The 20,267-nt window shown below is 34.5% G+C and overlaps 5 protein-coding genes across 5 annotated transcripts; 3 read left to right on the top strand and 2 right to left on the bottom strand.

Annotated features, from left to right (window-relative positions):
* LOC109229175 (probable leucine-rich repeat receptor-like protein kinase At1g35710) lies at positions 2,297–4,521 on the top strand. Its single transcript, XM_019394520.1, has one exon. The coding sequence runs from the start codon at positions 2,553–2,555 to the stop codon at positions 4,368–4,370; it is 1,818 nt and encodes a 605-aa protein (XP_019250065.1). The 5' UTR covers positions 2,297–2,552; the 3' UTR covers positions 4,371–4,521.
* LOC109229176 (high mobility group B protein 7-like) lies at positions 4,607–6,682 on the bottom strand. Its single transcript, XM_019394521.1, has 8 exons — positions 6,458–6,682; positions 5,802–5,884; positions 5,644–5,692; positions 5,433–5,531; positions 5,271–5,328; positions 5,142–5,186; positions 4,959–5,051; positions 4,607–4,875 (listed from the first exon to the last, which is right to left on the bottom strand). The coding sequence occupies exons 1-8, from the start codon at positions 6,580–6,582 to the stop codon at positions 4,786–4,788; spliced, it is 642 nt and encodes a 213-aa protein (XP_019250066.1). The 5' UTR covers positions 6,583–6,682; the 3' UTR covers positions 4,607–4,785.
* LOC109229174 (40S ribosomal protein S26-3-like) lies at positions 7,922–10,288 on the top strand. Its single transcript, XM_019394519.1, has 5 exons — positions 7,922–8,032; positions 8,124–8,216; positions 9,291–9,375; positions 9,458–9,591; positions 10,018–10,288. The coding sequence occupies exons 1-5, from the start codon at positions 8,030–8,032 to the stop codon at positions 10,081–10,083; spliced, it is 381 nt and encodes a 126-aa protein (XP_019250064.1). The 5' UTR covers positions 7,922–8,029; the 3' UTR covers positions 10,084–10,288.
* LOC109229173 lies at positions 14,886–18,087 on the bottom strand. Its single transcript, XM_019394518.1, has 3 exons — positions 17,714–18,087; positions 16,823–16,944; positions 14,886–15,380 (listed from the first exon to the last, which is right to left on the bottom strand). Exons 1-3 carry the CDS (start codon positions 17,979–17,981, stop codon positions 15,219–15,221), a joined length of 552 nt encoding a protein of 183 aa, XP_019250063.1. The 5' UTR covers positions 17,982–18,087; the 3' UTR covers positions 14,886–15,218.
* Positions 18,865–20,267, top strand: LOC109229172 (ribosomal L1 domain-containing protein 1-like). Its single transcript, XM_019394517.1, has one exon. The coding sequence runs from the start codon at positions 18,963–18,965 to the stop codon at positions 19,854–19,856; it is 894 nt and encodes a 297-aa protein (XP_019250062.1). The 5' UTR covers positions 18,865–18,962; the 3' UTR covers positions 19,857–20,267.

Genomic DNA, 20,267 nt, shown 5'->3' with positions numbered 1-20,267 from the left:
AATTAACGAGAAGACAGCAAAAAATTTTTTACCTTTAGATACCAATTATATTAAGTGGTTTTACTGTGATTGGACCGTTTAATTAAATTTAGTTGCAAGCAAAGTAGCAAACTTCCAAAAGAGGAAAGTCGATAATCACATCATTCTGTACAACAGCAATTCAACATATATCAATAAAGAAATCACATGCGTTTGTCAAGTAGTAGGTTGACGATTTAAATCCTAAACGTTTTTTCTTCTTTTTGTATTTTCCTTTTAATCTGGACTAACGGATATTCAATGTATTTTCATTAAAATGAGGCAAAGGATAAATTATAAGTAAGTTTAATTTTTATGCACTGATAATAATAAAAAATTACTTTTAAATTATTTATAAAATAATTGTATGTAAACCTAGTAAAAATAGTAATTAACTTGTTTAATATGTTAAATTATAGTAATGTGTAAAAACATTATATATGGCTGATGTATAAACTTAAATTCGTTACTCCAATAGTATTATTTATTTATATTGTCAAAATGTAACAACCACGTACAATTGACCAAATCCAATAAATTTCCTCCCCTCATAATGTAAGTAGAATACATTTAAGGTGAAAATTTGCTTCACCTCATTGATTTGGTGTCAATCGAAATGCCAAAAATCTTCAAAAATCCATATTCTTCTTTTTATTTCTTAATAATAATTAAGTTCTGTCAGGTTCGCGACTGTAGTAATAATTGTTTAGATTAAATGCAAAAACTATAATCTCCAAACTTAAAAGGTGAAATGAACAGGGTATGAACCCTAGCGATGAAGAAGAGTTAGAGGAGATGAACTAGAGAGAAGTTAGAGAGAGAAATAAGCAGGAAATGATTTCATATCTATTGCGTGTGTTAGAAAATCTGTTGATTTACATTATATAGATATGTAATTAACTAACTAATGGACTCCTAATTTCTGTTAATTAACATACATAGTGAAATGACTATTCTGCCCTTTCTATATTACACTTAAGTTACCCCTTTCTCAATAAAAGGTAACAGGATGAATGGTACTTCCACCAATAGACATTTTTTTATACTCAAATTATAAGCGAGGAATGGTGAGTTAAATAGTATAATTACTACATCACAATCTCAGGTAAGTTGAGGTGAACTATATAAATTTTCACTGTTTATCTCGCATAATATATACTTATTTCAGTTCAATATATATGAAATAGTTTCTTCGGTACTAGAAGTTCTCTACATATAATTCTATTAGTATTTTTTTTTATCAGACCAAAAACTCTGAATTTAACATGACTAAGAGTTAATCTCTCTAATTTCTATTACATGTATTGATCATTTTATTTCGTGGCATGTTTTCAGTAGGTCTGCATGGATTTTCAAAAGATTATAGGTCTTTAAAACAACTTCTTTTAGTGAGATTTTCGATCTCGTCCTCTTTTAAAACCTTCAATGATCTTACCTAGTGGTGGTAAAATGAACAAAAAAATAATTATGTATGTATATTATCTACTAAAAAATAGGTTGGATAATGACCTTTTAAAAATTGGGTCTAATATGGATCTTATCCATATTATCCACTTAAATATAGATACTTAATGGATAAATAATAGGTTTAACTTTTACATTTGAATCGACACAAGTTGGGGGTTCGTCAAATTTGAAGACTAGAAATTCTCAAAAAATTGATCACATTAGAGAAATCATGGATAATACGATATCCATATTATGCACCAGTTAACTCATTTTTTATCCGTATTAATTAATAGAATAATTAACTCAAATAGCCGACCACCTAACCATTTAAACTAAAAATAGCCTATGGAGGTATGAGATATGCATAATTTATGTATCATATGTGTATAATTATGTATAATCAATGTGTAATCTATGTATATGGCTAGAAAAAAATAAACAACGAATATGACCGCGTCGGATATTATTTTCGTTTTGTATTATTCGTTTTTTACCAGTCCATGTCCGACCCGCCTGTACCCCCCCCCCCCCCCCAACCCCCAACGAGACTTTCACCCGTGTAGATCGGTGCATAAGGTGAAATAGTAGACCAGAAAAATTCAAAATAACTTAGTGAATTGTTCCCAAAAGGTGGGAAAGAATTTTAAACCTAATGCATAGTGCGCTCCAACGTTCCTATGGACTTTAGGATACTCGTGAATGAGCCTAAAAAACGGTCATATTTACATGTGAAGTCACTTAAATTTCACCCTCCCACTCACACCTGAGAAAAAACTACTATTTTAACCACAAATTACAGTTCCTAGTCAAAACTCTCTATAAATAAGTGAAACAATTGTTCAGAAATTCAGACCAAATCATTCTTCTCTTCAGATTTTTTCCAATATCTTTTTCATCATTATACCTTGTTGTCTAAGTCATACAGCCCATCCTTCCTTTTCAAATCTTTTAAGCTACTCCTATATTTTATTACTATAACAGACATATAATATACTCTAGTTGCATATAGTACTATTTTCCTTCAAAGTTATTTCCCACTATATCTTTATCCAACTTTCCAAACAAATCAATACCAACATCACAAAATGCAGTTTCTGATGTTGGTTTTCAAGATTTTGTTCTTTCTTACATTCTTTCACCTCTTTTCAACTTCATTGTCCCTACCCCAAGAACCAAAAACAGCGTCTGCAGTGTCCGAGCCAGCTTGTGCAGAGGCCGATAGGCGAGCTCTTCTTGGATTTAAAGCCAAGATATTGAAAGACACTACTGATATTCTTTCTTCTTGGACAGGTACTGATTGTTGTGGGGGTGGTTGGGAAGGTATAGAGTGTGATCCTGTTACGAGACGAGTGAATAGGTTGATTTTGCAAAGACCTTCTGAGAGGGATACTAGCATTTATATGAAGGGAATTTTATCACCAAGTCTTGGTGATTTGCATTTCTTGGAAACAATGATAATAAGTGGTATGAAACACATTGAGGGGAAAATCCCAGAGAGCTTTTCAAATCTCACAAAATTGCAGCAACTTATTTTAGATGATAATTCTCTACAAGGGTATATACCTTCTAGTTTAGGTCATTTGTCCTCTCTTCAGACACTCTCACTAGGTGAGAATCATTTGTCAGGACAAATTCCTTCTACTATAGGGAATTTCAAGAATCTGCAGCAGTTGAATTTGGCTGGAAATTTGCTCACTGGTCCTATACCAATTGCCTTCAAAAATCTTGCTAAGTTACAGTCTATGGATCTTAGTCACAATTTGTTATCTGGGGTGATTCCAGATTTTCTAGGAGAGCTTCAGAATTTGACATATCTTGACCTTTCCAGTAACCAATTGTCAGGGCAAATTCCAATTTCCTTGTGCAATTTGCTAAAGCTTTCGTTTTTATCACTCGATCATAATCGGATGACAGGAAGAATTCCTAGCCAAATTGGGAGGTTAAAGGCACTCACTTCTCTTTCACTGAGTTTTAACAAGTTGACAGGCCAAATTCCTGAGTCTATTGCAGGATTACCAAATCTTTGGAACCTTAGTTTATCTAAAAATGCCCTCTTAGATCCTTTGCCTATTGCCTTTTCCAATGGCCTCCCTGCTCTTCTGTCAATAGACTTGTCTTACAACAATTTCAATCTAGGAACAGTGCCTGATTGGATTAGAAATAGAGAACTTTCTGATGTTAACTTAGCTGGCTGTAAGCTTCGTGGGACGCTTCCAAATTTCACGAGGCCTGATTCCCTGAACTCCTTAGACCTATCGGATAATTTCTTCACGGATGGAATATCGAATTTCCTTGCAAGAATGTCGAGCTTGCAAAAGGCAAAGATATCAAACAACCAATTAAAATCTGATGTTGCTTTGATCAAATTGCCTGATGGAATTTCATCTCTTGACCTGCATTCAAACCAGCTTTTCGGTTCACTTTCAAGGATTTTAAGCAACAAGACAAGCAAATTTTTGGAGGTGATGGATGTCTCGAACAACCAAATTTCGGGAAACATCCCAGAGTTCAGTGGTGGCTTGAACCTGAAAGTGCTCAACCTTGGAAGTAACAAGATTGCAGGTCAAATCCCCACTTCAATCTCAAATCTGGATAAGCTTGAGAGGTTAGATATATCAAGAAACCAAATTGCTGGTACAATCCCTATAGGTCTAGGATCATTGCTGAAGTTGCAATGGTTAGACTTGTCAATTAACAAGATTTCGGGCAAGATTCCAAATAGCTTGTTGGGGATTGAAGAATTGAGACATGCAAACTTCAGAGCAAACAGATTATGTGGAGAAATCCCACAAGGCAGACCATACAACATCTTCCCTGCAGCTGCTTATGCCCACAATCTATGCCTGTGTGGCAAGCCTTTGCCACCTTGTAAGGGAAAGAAACAAGAGAAGTTGGGCCAGTAAATGCTGACCACACCATAGGAATTTATGCTTGCAATAACCAAACACATTTTTTTTTGAATTCTAGTACTACTTGTACAACTTTGTCTTACTTTGTTAGTCATTGTTCCTAGACATAAATTTGACATGAATTGGAAATTTTCATTTTCAAGTTCTCCTCTAATGTCTTGCAAACATATCACCTCATACACAAATCAATTATCACTTGGTAAATTTGACATAGAGATGGCAACTAAGAATCATCAGAAAATTGACATAAATTTCATTCCAAAAAGGCTTGAAAGCAAGAACTTAAACATAAGCTTCCATATATTACTTCTAATAAACCTAAGTTGACAATGATCAAAATTTACATAAGCTCAAGACTAGTCATTTCAAAAGGCTGGAAAATAGCTACAAATTTCAAACACCAACAGCTCTATTCCTCATCTACTTCTACCTCTTCTTTCACTTCCTCAACTACTTCTACTTCTTCCTTCACTTCCTTCTCAATGGACTCATCTTCATCCTGAAATCATCAATTTAGATGTAAGAATAGGAAAAGAATTTAGACTACAATTTACAACAATAACAAATAGAACAAGAACCCACATTGGCATTCTCAGCATCAGTATTAGACTGCTTCAGGGCCTTCTCATATGCTGCTTTGAGCTCTGCTGCTTTATCCTGATAAGGCTTTTTCTCCTGGTGAAAACAATTGAACCAAGCGAGTAAGAATGATACTGGACACAATTACAACAAACTAGTAGAAACCATGTTACACATGCCACTCACCTCATCAGTCAGTGACTTCCATTTCTCACCACCTTCCTTAGCAACCTAAATGGTTCAAAAGTACAAATAGATTAGCACCAAATGGAGCCAAAAGGCTTTAATATCAGGAAGAGCTCAATTAAACATTACCGTGGAGACACTTTTGCAATCAGGATTTGTAGCCTTAAATGTCTGCCTAAACTCATCCCTGCATGTATGTTTATTTCATGTCAAAGCATTGTATATAACATACCAAACAAACTACAGATTGATATATAAATGCAAACTCATACACAAAGGTAGAGAGATTACATGAACACAAAGAAAGCAGTGGGAGGTCGTTTTGGCGCATTTGGATTCTTTGCTTTCTTCTCCCTCTTAGCTTTTGGTTCGGTTGATTTCTCCTTACTCCTGTGCAAAATCACATAGTAACATGATGTAAATTTTAAGAATACTGTCAACCATTAAAAGATCAAGCACAGAATGAAAATGACAAAATATAACAAAGAATCAAGAAAATTACTTTGCTGCTGGTTTCTTTGTTTCACTTGCATTTTCCACAACCTGAGCCTCTGTACAAATAACAAATTAGTCCATTAACAAAGTCCAACAAAATGCCTAATACAATTAATTCCAAGTGAATAAAGAGATACGTCTAACGAAAGGCAGAGTGTAAATTACCCAAATTCATTTTGATTTTTGCATCAAGGCTACAACTGTGGAAATTAATTAATGCTATGGGTACATCCTTGTTACATTCATCACTGCAATAATGAAAAGAAGAGAAAACCCAATTCATGTCAGTATACAACATAATAGTCAACAACAGTACAAGGAAACCCCCAACAATTCTTCAGTTAATTAATTACACAAACACATGAATTCCATCAAACCAAAACACCCCAGCATTATCTTTCACTGAATTTCCCAACCACAAATGCATTTCCTTTTTTCATGGATTACAAAATTTTTATAAAAAAAAAAAAAAAAAAACCACCACCTTCAACTTGACATATATATACTTAACTCTTACAAATGACAATATAATAATGTTTATACTAATTCCAAGTTAATAAACAACGAAGAACATGCTAAATGACACAAAAACACACACCATCTCCAAACTAAACATTATATTTAACTTTTTTTAAAGAAGAAAATTACATATATGTACTAAATCCACAAAAAATAGTGCCAAGCAAAAAGGGATGCCTGGAAATTTACATTCAGAGACTTAAAATACTGAATCTGCCGATAAATCCATATGATGAATAAATTTACAGCACCATAAATCAAATGGTTAGAAACAATAGCAGATAATATAGAATAGTGCATACCAACGAGCAAAAGCGCTGCCATCTTTAGCACGTTTAAGACTAGCAGCAGTAGCAGATTCAACTTCTACCCTCTTTCTCACCCTAGTTGGGCCATTTGAAGACTTTGATGCTCCACCACCAGCCATTTTTACGACGAGTTTTTGATTGAACTGAGAATTTCAGAAAATTGAAGAGAGAATTTTGGGTGAAAGGTATGTGGGGATTTGGAGGGTTTAAAGAAGGAAATGAAGGGAGGGAATGTGGGAAAATGTGGTTTTCATTTTTCGAATTAGGCGCCACATTTAATTTTATAAAAACCCGCCAAAGGGTTTTGGTGGAATGTGAGAATGACTCGGATCGGTGACGTGGATTGTATATCTACTGTTGGATTGGGGAGTCTTCCTTTTAGACGGCTATTAAGTTTTCTTTTTTCTTTTATTTTATTTTTCCAGTGTAAATATACACAAGTGCATAAGACACACAATACACTTGTTGGAAATTTTCTTGTGTTAACTTACTCTGCATTTATGTTTCTAATATTTTGATAATATAGTAGTATGTTGCAAAGTAATTTAGAAATAAAAATTTCACAATTTAAACTGCATTATTATGAGTAATTCTTTTTTCCTATTAAATCATAAAAAATGTGTAGATGATATGATATTTTCTGAAAAACTTTCATAAGAAATTATTTTATTAAAAAAGGAAAATACAAATTTGGCAAATTTTGGAACTCTAAACTAACTGACATATAAGGGGTCGCTTGGTTGGAATATGATTTATACCGGTATAAATTATGCCGGTATAAGTTATATTGGAATAAGTTATGCTGGGATTAGTTATGCTGGATTGTTGTTTATTCATTGTTTGGTATATTGTATTAAGAATGACAATTGCATAATTTCTAAGAAAAAGGTATAAGTTATACCAGTGCTAATTACCCACCTTCTATAAGGTATAAGTTATCCCAGTGTTAAAATTAACACCGGGATAACTTATACCTGGTTTGCTAACCAAACAAAGTATTAAGGTGGTATTAAATTTTTATATCACCCTTATACTTTCTTATAGCTCATACCAAACGACCCCTAAGAGTACTTGCTTAAAACTATTACTCCTATGAGTATCTTTTCCTCAAATGTTTCACTTAATTAATATTCGTTCTATTCACTTTTAGTTGTTCTGTATTTTAAAAATAAATTTTTCGCTTTTATTTGTCACTTTCAACAACATATTAAAAGAAGATAATTTTTTCCATGTTATACTTACAGTATTAATTACTCATTTCAAATCATTATCTCAAATATATTAAAAACATGAATCAATAAATATGAGTACCGTAGGGAAAATATAAAAAACAAAGAAACAAAATTCTGTATCTGGACGCTCGTATTTGGGCTTTCAAAAAAGGCCCATTGTATTCGAGCTTTCTGAAGACGGCCCATGTTTATTGGGCTTTTCAAAGAAGGCTTATATTTCACATCTCTTATCAAAGAAAAACCCTAGTAGCTGATAGCTTCAGAAGCAGAGTGGTCGCCATTAGAGTTCCATCGTATCCACTGCTCAGCAGCTGCTACAACTCGTCCGGCCAAAATGGTAAGCTAAACTTTTGGATTTCTTCAGCAAACGTAAACATTATACCTAGAAAAAATGTACAATTTCTAAATCTATTTCTCTAAATTTGCAGACATTCAAGAGAAGAAACGGAGGTCGTAACAAGCATGGACGTGGCCACACTAAATTCATTCGCTGCTCTAACTGCGGCAAGTGCTGCCCTAAGGTCTGTTCCTTCGTAATTATTGTTTATACAACAACAATAACTACTACTACATCTCTATATCAAACTAGATGGGTTTGTTATGTTAATCATATGTGCATAAATGATATACTTATGCATAAAATAACGTTTAAGGATCTACACGTGTGCATATAATGGGCTTAGATTGTTGGAACAAGCTTTATTTTGTTATGATTTTGATGTTTATCTGACTATTGCTAGTATATTTTTTTTGAGTGCTTATTCAGTTTGTTGTAAATGATATCTCTAGTGTTGTTGAATGGAGCTATAATTTATTTTTTTTCAAAATCATGAAATAGGTCCAGTGGTGCCATGTTTGAAACGTGGGCGATAATGGGCTCGCCCCTCTACCCTTCACCTAAATACCATATGTTTTGTTGGGTTTGAACCAGTGACTTGTGCGCCTAAACGACACATCACAAGTTGTGTTCTTACCGCTGGACTAAATTCTTGTGGGCTATCTGGAGCTATAGCTTGATATATAGGAATTCTAAACCTTGCTGTTTGAGCTTGTTCACCTGTTACTCTTTTGATTCAGAGAGCCTCTAGTTTTAGAGACCCCTTAATACAAGTTATCTATTACTGAATTAATTGGCCTAAAAATTGCTGAATGCTATACAAGACTATATAGCCGATTCTGAGTAGTTTGGGATTGAGGCATAGTTGATTGATTGATTGGGATAAAATGCTTTATGTATGGTTTTTGGATAATTGCTTAGAACTCAGGCAATTTGAGAAGCCATGGATCTTCACAATGTTTGATTTAGTGCAAATTTGCTGTCTAAGCTAATTAATGGAGTATCCATGCTTTAACATATCAATATCTGCTTGCCCACGGGATAATAAGACGAGTTTTATGGCTCCTCTCTTCATCTCGGCTTTGCAGAATCAATTTGGTTTTAAATTAAAAGACCAGTTTTTCCTGAGTAGGGTATATGTTGGAGAAATTTTTTTCATGTTAGAGGTGCTGTATAGCAGATGCAACTTCTTTGCAATTGAATATTAGTTGATTAATTGAATCTGATAGCTTGCTTTTCTTTTTGATTTGTCTATCAGGACAAAGCAATCAAGAGGTTCCTTGTGAGGAACATCGTTGAGCAAGCAGCAGTGAGGGATGTTCAGGAAGCTTGTGCTTTTGAATGTGAGCTTCATAGTGCATTGACACTATGTATTTACATGCAATATTGCATAATGTACTGAGATGAATATTTTTGTATTTACAGTGTACACTCTTCCTAAGCTGTACTTGAAGATGCAATATTGTGTCTCATGTGCCATCCACTCCAAAGTTGTTAGGGTCCGCTCTGTTACTGATAGGAGGGTCCGTGAGCCTCCACAGCGCTTCAGACGCCCAAGGGTACTGAATTTTACTTATACTATGTTTAATTCTTTTCTGCAATATTTTCTCTATTGAGATCAAATTTAGTTGTTAAAGTCTATTTCCTGCTTTGGAGAAAAATCACATTTTTTTTAGATATATTAATGTAGTACTAAGCAATTCAGTCAGTTTTGCTGATGTCTGAATCTCATCTTTGTTTTTTCACCTATATTTAGCAAAACAATTTGCCTGCTAAAATGTTAAGTACCTATATCACCTACTTTAATGTGTAAGTTGTTGGAGTTTTTAATAAGTAGATTGTTCTATATTAGTTAAGTATCATCTGCTTGCAATTTTTTAAGAGAAAATAACAGGGGTCATATTTGTTTCACTTGCTTTTGCTGAATCAATGTAATTCTTCTGCCTCCTTAGAGCTTTTGTCTTGTTTCTTTATGGTTATTTCAGGATGATGCTCCCAAGCCTGGTCAAGCTCCACGCCCTGCCGGAGCTCCTACTGCAGCTCGTACTTAAGTGCCTACATTTTGATCAACTACTGTTAGGCTTTTTGGTTTTAGTTAATTTGAGATGTGTTTTTGAAGTGGATTTCTCTATTTAGTATTACTGGAATGATCATTAAATTTGTGTATGCAAATCTCAAGCAAACAGGCCTGTTGTTCGTCCTATTGCTTATATAGCCTTTGCAATTAAACTTTTTGCTTACACCCAACAAAAAAAACTGTCGACTGCTTTTGAAATTTCTTTTCACTTTCACCTTACAGAAAGTGTTTTGGAGTGGTTCAAGTTCTAAGTTTGGCTTTGAGATGGTAACGTTTCTTTTTAACCTGCATTCTGTTCTGCAGTATAGGACTAATATTGAAAAATCATTCAAAAGTTTTTCAATTTGACAAGTTATCATAATGGTCAATTTGTATGGAATCATTTTTTGGTTTTCTGGCCAATTTTTGAAGCTTAAAGGTAAAAATAAAGTAGCGCAGAGTAAATACTTGAGTATACTAGCGTTTCTATTGAAAAAGAAACTCAACAGCATATGCTGGTTCTGTCCAGCCAGTTTTGTATTCCCTCCGGTCACATGCATACTTTATTGGATCTGAGAAAATAATTTGAAATGAGTAATAAATTCTATGGGTAAAATAGCAAAAAATTAGTTGTCTTCTCTTGCTATTAAACCTGTCAAACGGGCCGCCGTTGCCGGACCGGCCCAGACCGGTACAAACCGGGACCGGACCGGCGCGGTTCATATGGGGCCGGGTGGGCTGGGTAGGACGGGTTTGTTAGGTTTAGGATCCAGTTAACCGGACCCGGGTAACCCGTTTGGCATGAACAGTGCCCAAACCGGTTAACCCGGACCGGAACCGGCCCGGTTAACGGTTAACAGTTTTTTTTTAAATTTTTTTGAATTTTTGCTGAACAAATGGGGCCCACTATCCGTTGGAGATCAGGCTTTTCTGAAATATCCGTTGGCCAACGGGTTTATTGCATAAATGGCCTTTTTTTTTTAATTTTATGTTTTTAACACTTTACAAAATTAACCTTTTTAAAATCTATAAATACCCCCCCCCCCCCCTTCTTCATTTCTTCACTCAAATTTCATATCTCAATCTCAATTTCTCAATTTCTCTCATTCTTCAATTTGCAAGATTTCATCTTCTAATTTTATAATACGGAATTTGTCATTCGGAATTTGAAGTTTGAAGTTCAAAATTGAAATACTTACTTGACGTTTGTTCGTGGTAACACCGGAATTGCGTAATCAAGTGCTCAATTTATTGTCGAATTCGGTGCATTCCCTCCAACTCTTTTTCTTATTTAATATTTTAATTGCATATTTAATTTTAGCTTATACTTTAATTTTTACAATATATTTAGTGCTGCTAGAAGAGCATGTAGAAAAGTTACTGGTAGGAGTGGAAATAAAAAAAGAGGTAGTCCTTCAGTTTCTGGTAGTAATACTAATAACCCATTTACACATGTTTCTGAATCATCGCCTAATGATAATGTAGATATAGATTATGAACAATTACAAGAAGATTTTGGAATAGAAGATAATGAAATAGGAATAGAAGATGAGATACCAGCTACACCTACTAGTGCCGGAGTTGGTAGTATTGGAGTTGCTAGTGCTACAAGGGGTGGTGGTCGTGGCACCACTACTGGTAGACCACCTGTGGCTCCGACTACTAATCGTAGAAAAAAAAGTAAGGTTTGGAATTTTTTTGAAATAATTGAAGGTACTGATAGAGTTAGATGCAAACTTTATAAAGATGATTTTAAACATTTGACTGGAGGAAATTTAGGGGGAACTGGAACGCTTAGTAGACATATGAGAATTGCACATCCCATAGAATGGGGCTCTGATGGTGATGAAAATCAAGCAACTATTAACCCTAGTACTGGAGGATTAATTAAATATGATAAAATAAAGGATCGTGAGGAGTTAGCAAAAATGATTGCTTTAGGTTGTCTACCTTTTTCTTTTGCTTCTTTGTCATATCTTATTATGTATATTCAAAGGATTTACAATCCTTTATTTAAAGGTATCCCTAGAAATACTTGTAGAGCTGATATCTTTAGACTTCATGGACAATATCAAACATATATACGTTATTTGTTTAGTCACCTTCCTTGTAGAGTTTCTCTAACTTTTGACATTGGCCATGCTGTTAATGGACGTGATTATTTGACAATTACATGTCATTGGATAGATGATACTACTTGTATGCAAAAACGTATTATCGCTTTTAGATATGATGAGGATCAGAGTCATACTGCTGCATTTATAAGTAGTACTATTTGTGAAATTGTTGAATTTTATAATCTCAAGCAAAAAGTATTGTGTATGTCTTTTGATAATGCTTCTAACAACAATGCCGCAATTTCAATATTAAAAATGCATTTGCAACCACCTCTTGATGAAATTTTCCATGTTAGGTGTGCATGTCATGTTTATAATTTAATTGTTAAAAGTGGCCTTGATTTATTTTCAACTGAGATTACTCATGTTAGAAGAGCAGTTGGTGTTATTCAAGGAAATAATAGACAATCTAGAATAAAGGAATTTAAGAATAAGTGTGTCCAGTATAACCTTCAACCCAGATTCATGCCAGACGAAATTATTACTAGATGGAACTATACATATATATTTTTAAAATGTTGCTACAAATATAGATTCCCAATAACTGAAGTTGCTAATGCGCATTGTACTGATCCAAGCCGTATGTTAACAACTAGTACTTGGGAGGTCATTAATGATGTTGTTAAATTTTTACATAAATTTTATACAGCTACTGTTGAGTTTTCTGGAGCATATTACCCTACTATTACTATGGCTTTAGTACATATAGCTGAAATTTCTTTTCTACTCTTTGAATTTAAGAAGAAAGAAAAATATAAGGATGTTGTGGAAAAAATGCAAGCAAAATTCAAAAAATATTTCTTTTCAATTCCTCCGATTTACTTAATTGGTGCTGTTTTAAATCCTTCTATTAAGATGTCTGATTGTCACCAATTAATGAATGCTTTATATACTTATATGGAGATTGGAGAAACTGAAACCCCAAATTTATATGTTTCTATGAACAACCTAAATGATTATTTACAGAAATTATATAATTATTATGCAAATGTAATTGATGATGCTGCTCGTACTGTAGGCAATGTTAATCCTACTATGCAATGTAGCACTTCTGCTACTGTGAATAATGAAGAAGGCTTTGATGATAGTTTTAATATTTTTTCTACATTTTCTAACACTCAAACAAGTTGCAGGAACATTGATGAACTTCAATTCTACTTGCAGAAGCAAAAAAAGCCTCGCACAAAGGAATTTTCACCGTTGGGATGGTGGCATGAGAACGGAAAGCAATTTCCTGTTCTTTTCGCAATGGCTCGGGACGTGCTGAATGTGCCAATTTCAACTGTTGCATCGGAGAGTGCGTTTAGCCAAGCAAGACAACAACTTGGAGACACCTGTCACTCATTGGGAAGCAATGCTTTGGAAGTTTTAGTATGTTTCAGAGATTGGATTAGATCGGAAAGAAGAAATCAAGGACGTGAAGATGTTGATAGCCCAGAAGACGAGAAACTTGGAGATATATTAACACATGGTAACCCATCCGAATTTAACACTCCAGAAGAAGGTCACTCAGTTCATATTGATTATGACGAACTTACTAAGGCAATGCAAAACCTTTGAATTTACTTATTGTTAAAAATGTAAACCTTTCAATTTGTAAGTTTGAAATTTGAATTATGAAATAAAAGTAGCACTTCCAATAAGTGCAATTTTTTCTCATCTTCTTGTATTCTTTAAATTAATACAAAGTATTAATATAACTTACAATAGTTATACAAAATTCCAAAAAAAAATTAAAAAAACAATAAACCCGGCCCGGCCCGGCCCCTCAACCCGTAACCCTTACGGTTCAATTTTTACCCAGATGAACCCGAACCCGTTAAACCCGTTAAGACCTAGCCCGGAACCGGCCCGGAACCAAACCCGTACGGGTTCAAATAACACAGGCCCGGACCGGCCCGGCCCACCCGTTTAACACCCTTACTTGATATGCGTGAAGTGCAAAGTAAAAGTTGATATCTATTTTTAGTATACATGTCAAGTAAAAGTGACCGGAGGGAGTATTTGTTTGAGTTGTACATATTCCCTAATGGTAATAAATACAAATTGTTTAGTATAAAATTTAGTGAAGGCAAAAGAAATATTAGAGCATGGGAAAATAAGCGACTCTGCCTAACCTAAACACCTGGTTTCCCTACAGGCTGTTGCTATCAATCAATTATGAAAACAGCATCTTGATTTTATTCTTAATCCCATAAATTAAATGCTACATAGATAACGAACAAATAGTTAAATCTTTACGAATTAAAACTACAGTTTAATGGTTACAATTCATCCCTACATCAATTAGATATTTAGATTAATAGTAAGCCTCCTGCCCTTTTTATGGGCCAATCCCACCTCAAAACAAATTAAAAGGAAAAGAAAAGAAGATTAATTTAACCTTCTTGGTAGAAATAAAGTATAAACATGAGTAGCAAATTAACACTTGTTTAGTTATCACAGTATAAATTAGTCGATAAAATGTTGAACAAAGTGACATTTTGTGCCAGTTCTTCAGCGTTGGTATAGTAGTGTCAAATTTTAAGCAGGAGATTTGTAGATAAGAAACGAGGTAGATAATGAACGAGGATTGGAAACATGAATGAGAAAAATATCATGCACCATTTCGAAAAGTTTCCTTTTTGTTTCTGGATAGTTTAAACAACTTAGCTTTACTCTAAATCATACAAAATACATGAACCACACAATCTCTCTAAGTAAAATTTTATATCGAAATCACATGTTCAGAATATAGATTTCTCATTTCTCTACGTCTAATCTTCCTCCCAAAATTATTCAAGATGCCTAGGCAAACATACGGGTATACTTTGGAGATAGGACACACGTTCTGCTTAAACAAGACTAAGGCAAGATAACAAAACAAAGACAGGTAGAAATTAACCTCAAGAAAACATGACAGCAGTAAAAATTGTGTGAAGGAAATTGTGCCTATTAAATAAGGGATTAACTATTTTTCACTCTCAAAAACAAGAGAGAAAAATCAACAGATCGAAACTCTGCTCAATAACCATCAAGCCATTGCTGCCTTCTCTTCCTCGAGCTTCTTCAGTTCTGCCAGTCTTTCTGCCCATGCTCTATCCCTTGCAACTGCAGCCATTTTACGCTCTACTCTCTTATTCATTTTTTTCCGATGGGCCTCCTGCAATTGAGCTTTGCGCTTCTTCTTCTCAGCCTGTCCATGAAAATAAAACCAAATTTATAGTAAAAAGGATTGGTTAACGAAACTAGGATCTCAGAAAGCAAACTTAAACTTATTAATTCAAGGAATGCACAGAGAAATCAAAAGATTCCTTGAAAGATACTTCTTCAGTTTCTGCATTGGCCATACGAATAATGATAACTACAAATGATTCAAACAGTATAAAACCCGGCTAAACTGTATTGAACCTTAAGTTGCCAACTTTAATGCTTGATCCAAACCAAGAAAATCATTGAGGAGACATCATTAAAGAGAAAACAGTTTTGTATAAGAAGATAAGTCTCCGGAACATGAGAGTAGACCCCACTAAGATACAAGTAATAAATCTTCACACCGAGGAGGGTCTGCTGCATAACTATATCGACTAGATTGTGCATTGATAAGGAAAGAAGGTGTTCTTGCAGCTCTTTATTTCTTTCAAACTGGTTGTATGCTCATCTATAAAATATAGTTAGTACTAGATACTTAGAGTCTCCAAGCCTAGCAGAGAGATGTGAGGCTTGATTTGCTGATTCAGTTAGTAGGGTGCAATTTGCTTTGCTTTGTATATTGGATACACCATCGTATGCTTGTGTACTGCTTCTTTTTTGTTTTTGTTGGGTTAATGTGAATTTCATATTAGGCTTTGGGAGCTTTAGGGAACCAAGACAAAGCAATGTTGAATAAGTCTCATGTGATTGTATTAGTAATGGAATTTGGAAGCATGGTCGCCAACAAATATATCGAGGAACGAGCACTTGATAGTCATTCAAAATATATAGCATGCAAAATAACAATCTACCTTTTTGTGAAAGGGCGATCAACTTGTAGCAAGAGAGCCTTTTGATGCAATAAGCTATTCGCTTTCTTATTTTACTGTCCTAATAACTAGCTACGCATCAGGATAAGTTGGATTCGATCATCTGGGGCAGGAGTTTATTCAAGCAAAAATACTTTGAACGGGCATAGTTAAGTGACCCCTAAGGTCTCATGGTACAAGCCAGAGTGACTTAAGAGACATGTTCAGACATAGCGACGTGAAAGCCTACCAACATGTGCTGCGTCAAAATAGCAAACAAAGCATGGATCATCTGTTGATTGTTGCGTTTGCAGTAGACACGATATCAAATATATATATATAGCATCAGAAAATAGCATATGAACAGCCTTTTGCATATTAAGTTCAATGCTAATATCAAGTTTCTGGAAGCTCGGTGTGACTGCAATTCTTGACCCTTAAATTTTTTACATACCACTTTAGCTTAAATGTTCTTATGTTCAGCAAACCTTAAGATAATCCAATTATCTACTCATCAAGAAAATAACGCTTTTTTTTGTTCTAATGAAAAGGTAAAGATAAAAGAACGCTTCTTCTCAAGAACCAAGAGGATTCATCTCAGAAAAGATTAATAGAATCAAAAGCTGTAGCAACATACCAAAATAAACGCCTTTCGCTGCCCAATTCTCTTCTTCTCATTCCTTCGCTTGACACTTCCTTCATTGGGATTGTTTGGACTTATAGGCTCACCAGGCACATATTTGACCCACGCATATGGACCTAAGTTCCAAAAGAAAAACGAAGCTTCTAAGTTATTTTCATATTTTCTAATCCAAAAGCTGATAAAAATCCTAAACATACCAAGTGTGTTTGGAATGACAGAAAATATTTTTAGGGAAAAAGTTTTCCTTTTTCAAGTATGCGGTTAGTTTGAACTGTTGAAAAATATTCTCCAAAGGTATAATTTCGACCAAAAGAAGGGAAGTTGACTTCCATAACTAATGACAGAATTATTTTTTTAAACCTTCTTACGCGTACCTTGACAATTCCATCGGGTACTTGCTATCTCCCACTAACACAATTACCGGGTAATTCTGCCTATCAAGGGCCATTTTACTTTACAATCCCAACTCTTACTCTATATCAACCAACACTTAGACATTGTTGTGAACCTTTAATACTCAAATATTTCATTAAAACAGATCCACATGTCCCATCCTCCACCTTGTAAAATTAAAATCCCAACCAAACACTAGAAAATGATTCCCCAAGCTAAAATATTTACTATGGAAGACACTTTCTATGGGGTAAATACTTTAATTAATACGCATTCTCACCTTGATTTATGATTTAACTTTTTAACATTTCTTCTATGGAGTAAAAGATTTTCATTTATACTAAAAGCCAAAAAAAAATCATAATTTGCAGAATGAAATGCCCAAATACGAAAATGGCATAAAATCTTAAACCCTAGTCCAAAACCCTAGGCTTCAAAACCAAACTAAAAAGAGTAGTAATTAATTACAACAGGAAAATGAAAATCATTAACCTGGCGGTTTCAAGCTAGCTCTTTTCCGGCGAGACTTGAGACTAGGTCTTCGCTTTGGGAAGCGAGTGTCAGTTAAGCTGTGGAAAGCACTGGACGGTGGAATCCATGGAAGTTTAGGGCGGAGATTGTTGAATAAATGACGGAGCTCCGGCGACGGAGAAATGATGGTCGCCGGACAGTTGAACTGAGGTAAAGCGGATGACGCTCGGGTCGATAAGAGTGCTCTCGAAACGGGTCGGATGATGGATCTTAGGGCTCCGAAACCCATGATTGTAGCTTGATTGATGACGGCGTTTCAGAGTAGTCTGAGAAGTAAGGGGAAGCAAAATGTAATGTGGCAACAACGTCGTATGACTGTATTGAGCTGCTGCAAATTATATGAATTGGAAATAGTTTATTGTGATAATTGAATTCACGTGCCATTGAATTTTAAGAATCACCAGTTTAAATTAAAATTAAAACAATTTCGCACTAATTTTTTTTATTAATTTTGAATTCTTAAATTTAAAATCTTATTTACATCTCACTTCTATCATAAAGTAGGCTTGCATTAGTATGTAACTACAATTTAATTACATAAAATAAAGAAGTACTATAAAATTGCAATGCTACTAGTTAATACTTGTTGTATTAATTATTATATTAACATTTATAAATTAACTCACTTAATAACTATGCTTGATCGATGAAATTTATTTTTAAATCGATAATTATACATATCAACTGAATTAATTGAGACGAGTCAAGCTAAAGTTGAACGTTATCAAAACAAAGCTGAGCCAAACCAAGTTTTAATTTTGATCGTTGTTAACTGAATCAAGTCTATACTTTAATCGCTAAGTTTTAACGAATGGCAAAGTTAAACGTGACAAACAGATTAAGCGCTATTTCGAGTTAAAATTATAATTAAATGGACATGAATAACCACATTGTTTAACGGATAATAAAACTAGACCATTTCACATATTTCAAGAGTAAATTTAACCCTCTACCTTTAACCTTATGTATTATACACAATATTGATAATATAAATTTAACTATACTGATAACACATAACGAAATTGATTTGTTTTTTAGGTTAATGTTCAAAATTTCAATAGTTAGGAATCTATATGCAAAATCTATAAAAAGTAGGACAATATTCTCACAACTTCCAAACCATATGAACCAAAACTGTAAATAACCCTTTCCCCAAACACCATCCCTACAAATTCTCTAGTCGCCGTCACCATTCCCCAACTCAGCAACAATGGCGAAAATTAACGAAGCCCAAGTGCTCAAGGCAGTAAATGCTCTTCTCAAATGGAAGAAACTTCAATCCAAAAACCAATCTTTACTATCAGATGAAGAAGCAGAACAAGAAGAAGAAATAGAAGCAGAGGTATTAGAAGATAATTTCATTTATCTTATGTTAACTCTCAAGAAAATCCCACCAAAAGAACTCACCACCCCCCACAAAATCCCCCTCCCCCACCCCCTTTTTCACCCCCTTGAATCTTTTTCCAATATTTGTCTCATTATTGATGACAGACCCAAAAAACCCCTTAACTCAAAATCCAATCTTTATGCTGAAACAATGCAAAAGACCAAACCCCATATGTCAAAATCCAAACTTGATGTTGAAACAGTGCAGAAAAAGATTAAAGCTGAAGGAATACCAATAACTAAAGTTTTAAAATTTTCAAAGTTGAAGGCTGAGTACAAGTCTTTTGAGGCGAAAAGGGAGTTGTATGGTTCATATGAATTGTTTTTGACTGATAAAAGAGTGGTACATTTGCTTCCAGGTTTATTAGGGAAGCAATTTTACAAGAAGAAGAGGAAGGTACCTGTGCCAGTAGATTTAAGGGGGAATAGTAGTTGGAAAGAGGAAATAGAAAGAGCTTGCGCGTCGAGTTTGTTGTGTTTAGGGAATGGGACATGTAGTGTTTTGAAGGTTGGGAGGGGAGGGATGGAGAGTGGTGAAGTTATGGAAAATGTTTTGGCTGCTATTGAAGGAATTGCTGAGTTTGTTCCTAAGAAATTGGATGGTGTTAGAGCTTTTCATTTGAAGTTTTCGGATTCATTGGCATTGCCTGTTTATGAGGATTTGCCTGATTCCAAGATTGAAGATTTGAAGGAGCCAAAGGCGACGAGGAAAAATTGAATGAGGATCAGAAGCATGGTGATAAGAAGAAAGTGGAATTGTTCTAGCTATGTAAAATTGAGAAGAAAATGAAGTAGAAAAAGTGAAAGGGTGGGATTTCAAAAGGTTTTTCCAGACAGAAATCGGCGTAAGTATTGAGTTGTAGGCTCACAACCAAATGTTATATGTTCTGTAGAAAATTTGGACGAAGTGTTTGCAGTTTGATTCTTTAGCTTAGGTTCAAGTAGGCAGTGAATACAACAATATGTTCTTTTTCCTTTTGCTGTCCTTTTGTTTTCTGATTTGATCTAGTTCTTCCAACAATGTTGTTGCTTACACTATGTTGTTTCAAATGGGAAATTCCAATGTTTACCTCTTGATAGTTTATCAATGTGGACAGTTTAATTATGATAATAGTGAGGCTCTTTATCA

Source organism: Nicotiana attenuata, chromosome 7, assembly GCF_001879085.1.
Source record: "Nicotiana attenuata strain UT chromosome 7, NIATTr2, whole genome shotgun sequence".
Lineage (NCBI taxonomy): Eukaryota > Viridiplantae > Streptophyta > Magnoliopsida > Solanales > Solanaceae > Nicotiana > Nicotiana attenuata.
Note: the sequence above shows the minus strand (reverse complement) of the source record. Positions and strands in the feature narration are given on the sequence as shown.

What these genes read in the sequence shown, in the direction of transcription:
- LOC109229173 (XM_019394518.1), bottom strand. Translation starts at nt 17,981, where the DNA reads ATGGGTTTCGGAGCCCTAAGATCCATCATCCGACCCGTTTCGAGAGCA. An exon ending in AGCTAGCTTGAAACCGCCAG is followed by an intron (nt 16,945 to 17,713) that starts GTTAATGATTTT and finishes TTTGGAACTTAG; the next exon opens with GTCCATATGCGTGGGTCAAA. An exon ending in AGCGAAAGGCGTTTATTTTG is followed by an intron (nt 15,381 to 16,822) that starts GTATGTTGCTAC and finishes TTTCATGGACAG; the next exon opens with GCTGAGAAGAAGAAGCGCAA.
- LOC109229172 (XM_019394517.1), top strand. Translation starts at nt 18,963, where the DNA reads ATGGCGAAAATTAACGAAGCCCAAGTGCTCAAGGCAGTAAATGCTCTT.
- LOC109229175 (XM_019394520.1), top strand. Translation starts at nt 2,553, where the DNA reads ATGCAGTTTCTGATGTTGGTTTTCAAGATTTTGTTCTTTCTTACATTC.
- LOC109229176 (XM_019394521.1), bottom strand. Translation starts at nt 6,582, where the DNA reads ATGGCTGGTGGTGGAGCATCAAAGTCTTCAAATGGCCCAACTAGGGTG. An exon ending in ACTGCTTTCTTTGTGTTCAT is followed by an intron (nt 5,329 to 5,432) that starts GTAATCTCTCTA and finishes ACATACATGCAG; the next exon opens with GGATGAGTTTAGGCAGACAT. An exon ending in CTGATGCTGAGAATGCCAAT is followed by an intron (nt 4,876 to 4,958) that starts GTGGGTTCTTGT and finishes TGATGATTTCAG; the next exon opens with GATGAAGATGAGTCCATTGA.
- LOC109229174 (XM_019394519.1), top strand. An exon ending in GCGGCAAGTGCTGCCCTAAG is followed by an intron (nt 8,217 to 9,290) that starts GTCTGTTCCTTC and finishes TTTGTCTATCAG; the next exon opens with GACAAAGCAATCAAGAGGTT. An exon ending in GGAAGCTTGTGCTTTTGAAT is followed by an intron (nt 9,376 to 9,457) that starts GTGAGCTTCATA and finishes TTGTATTTACAG; the next exon opens with TGTACACTCTTCCTAAGCTG.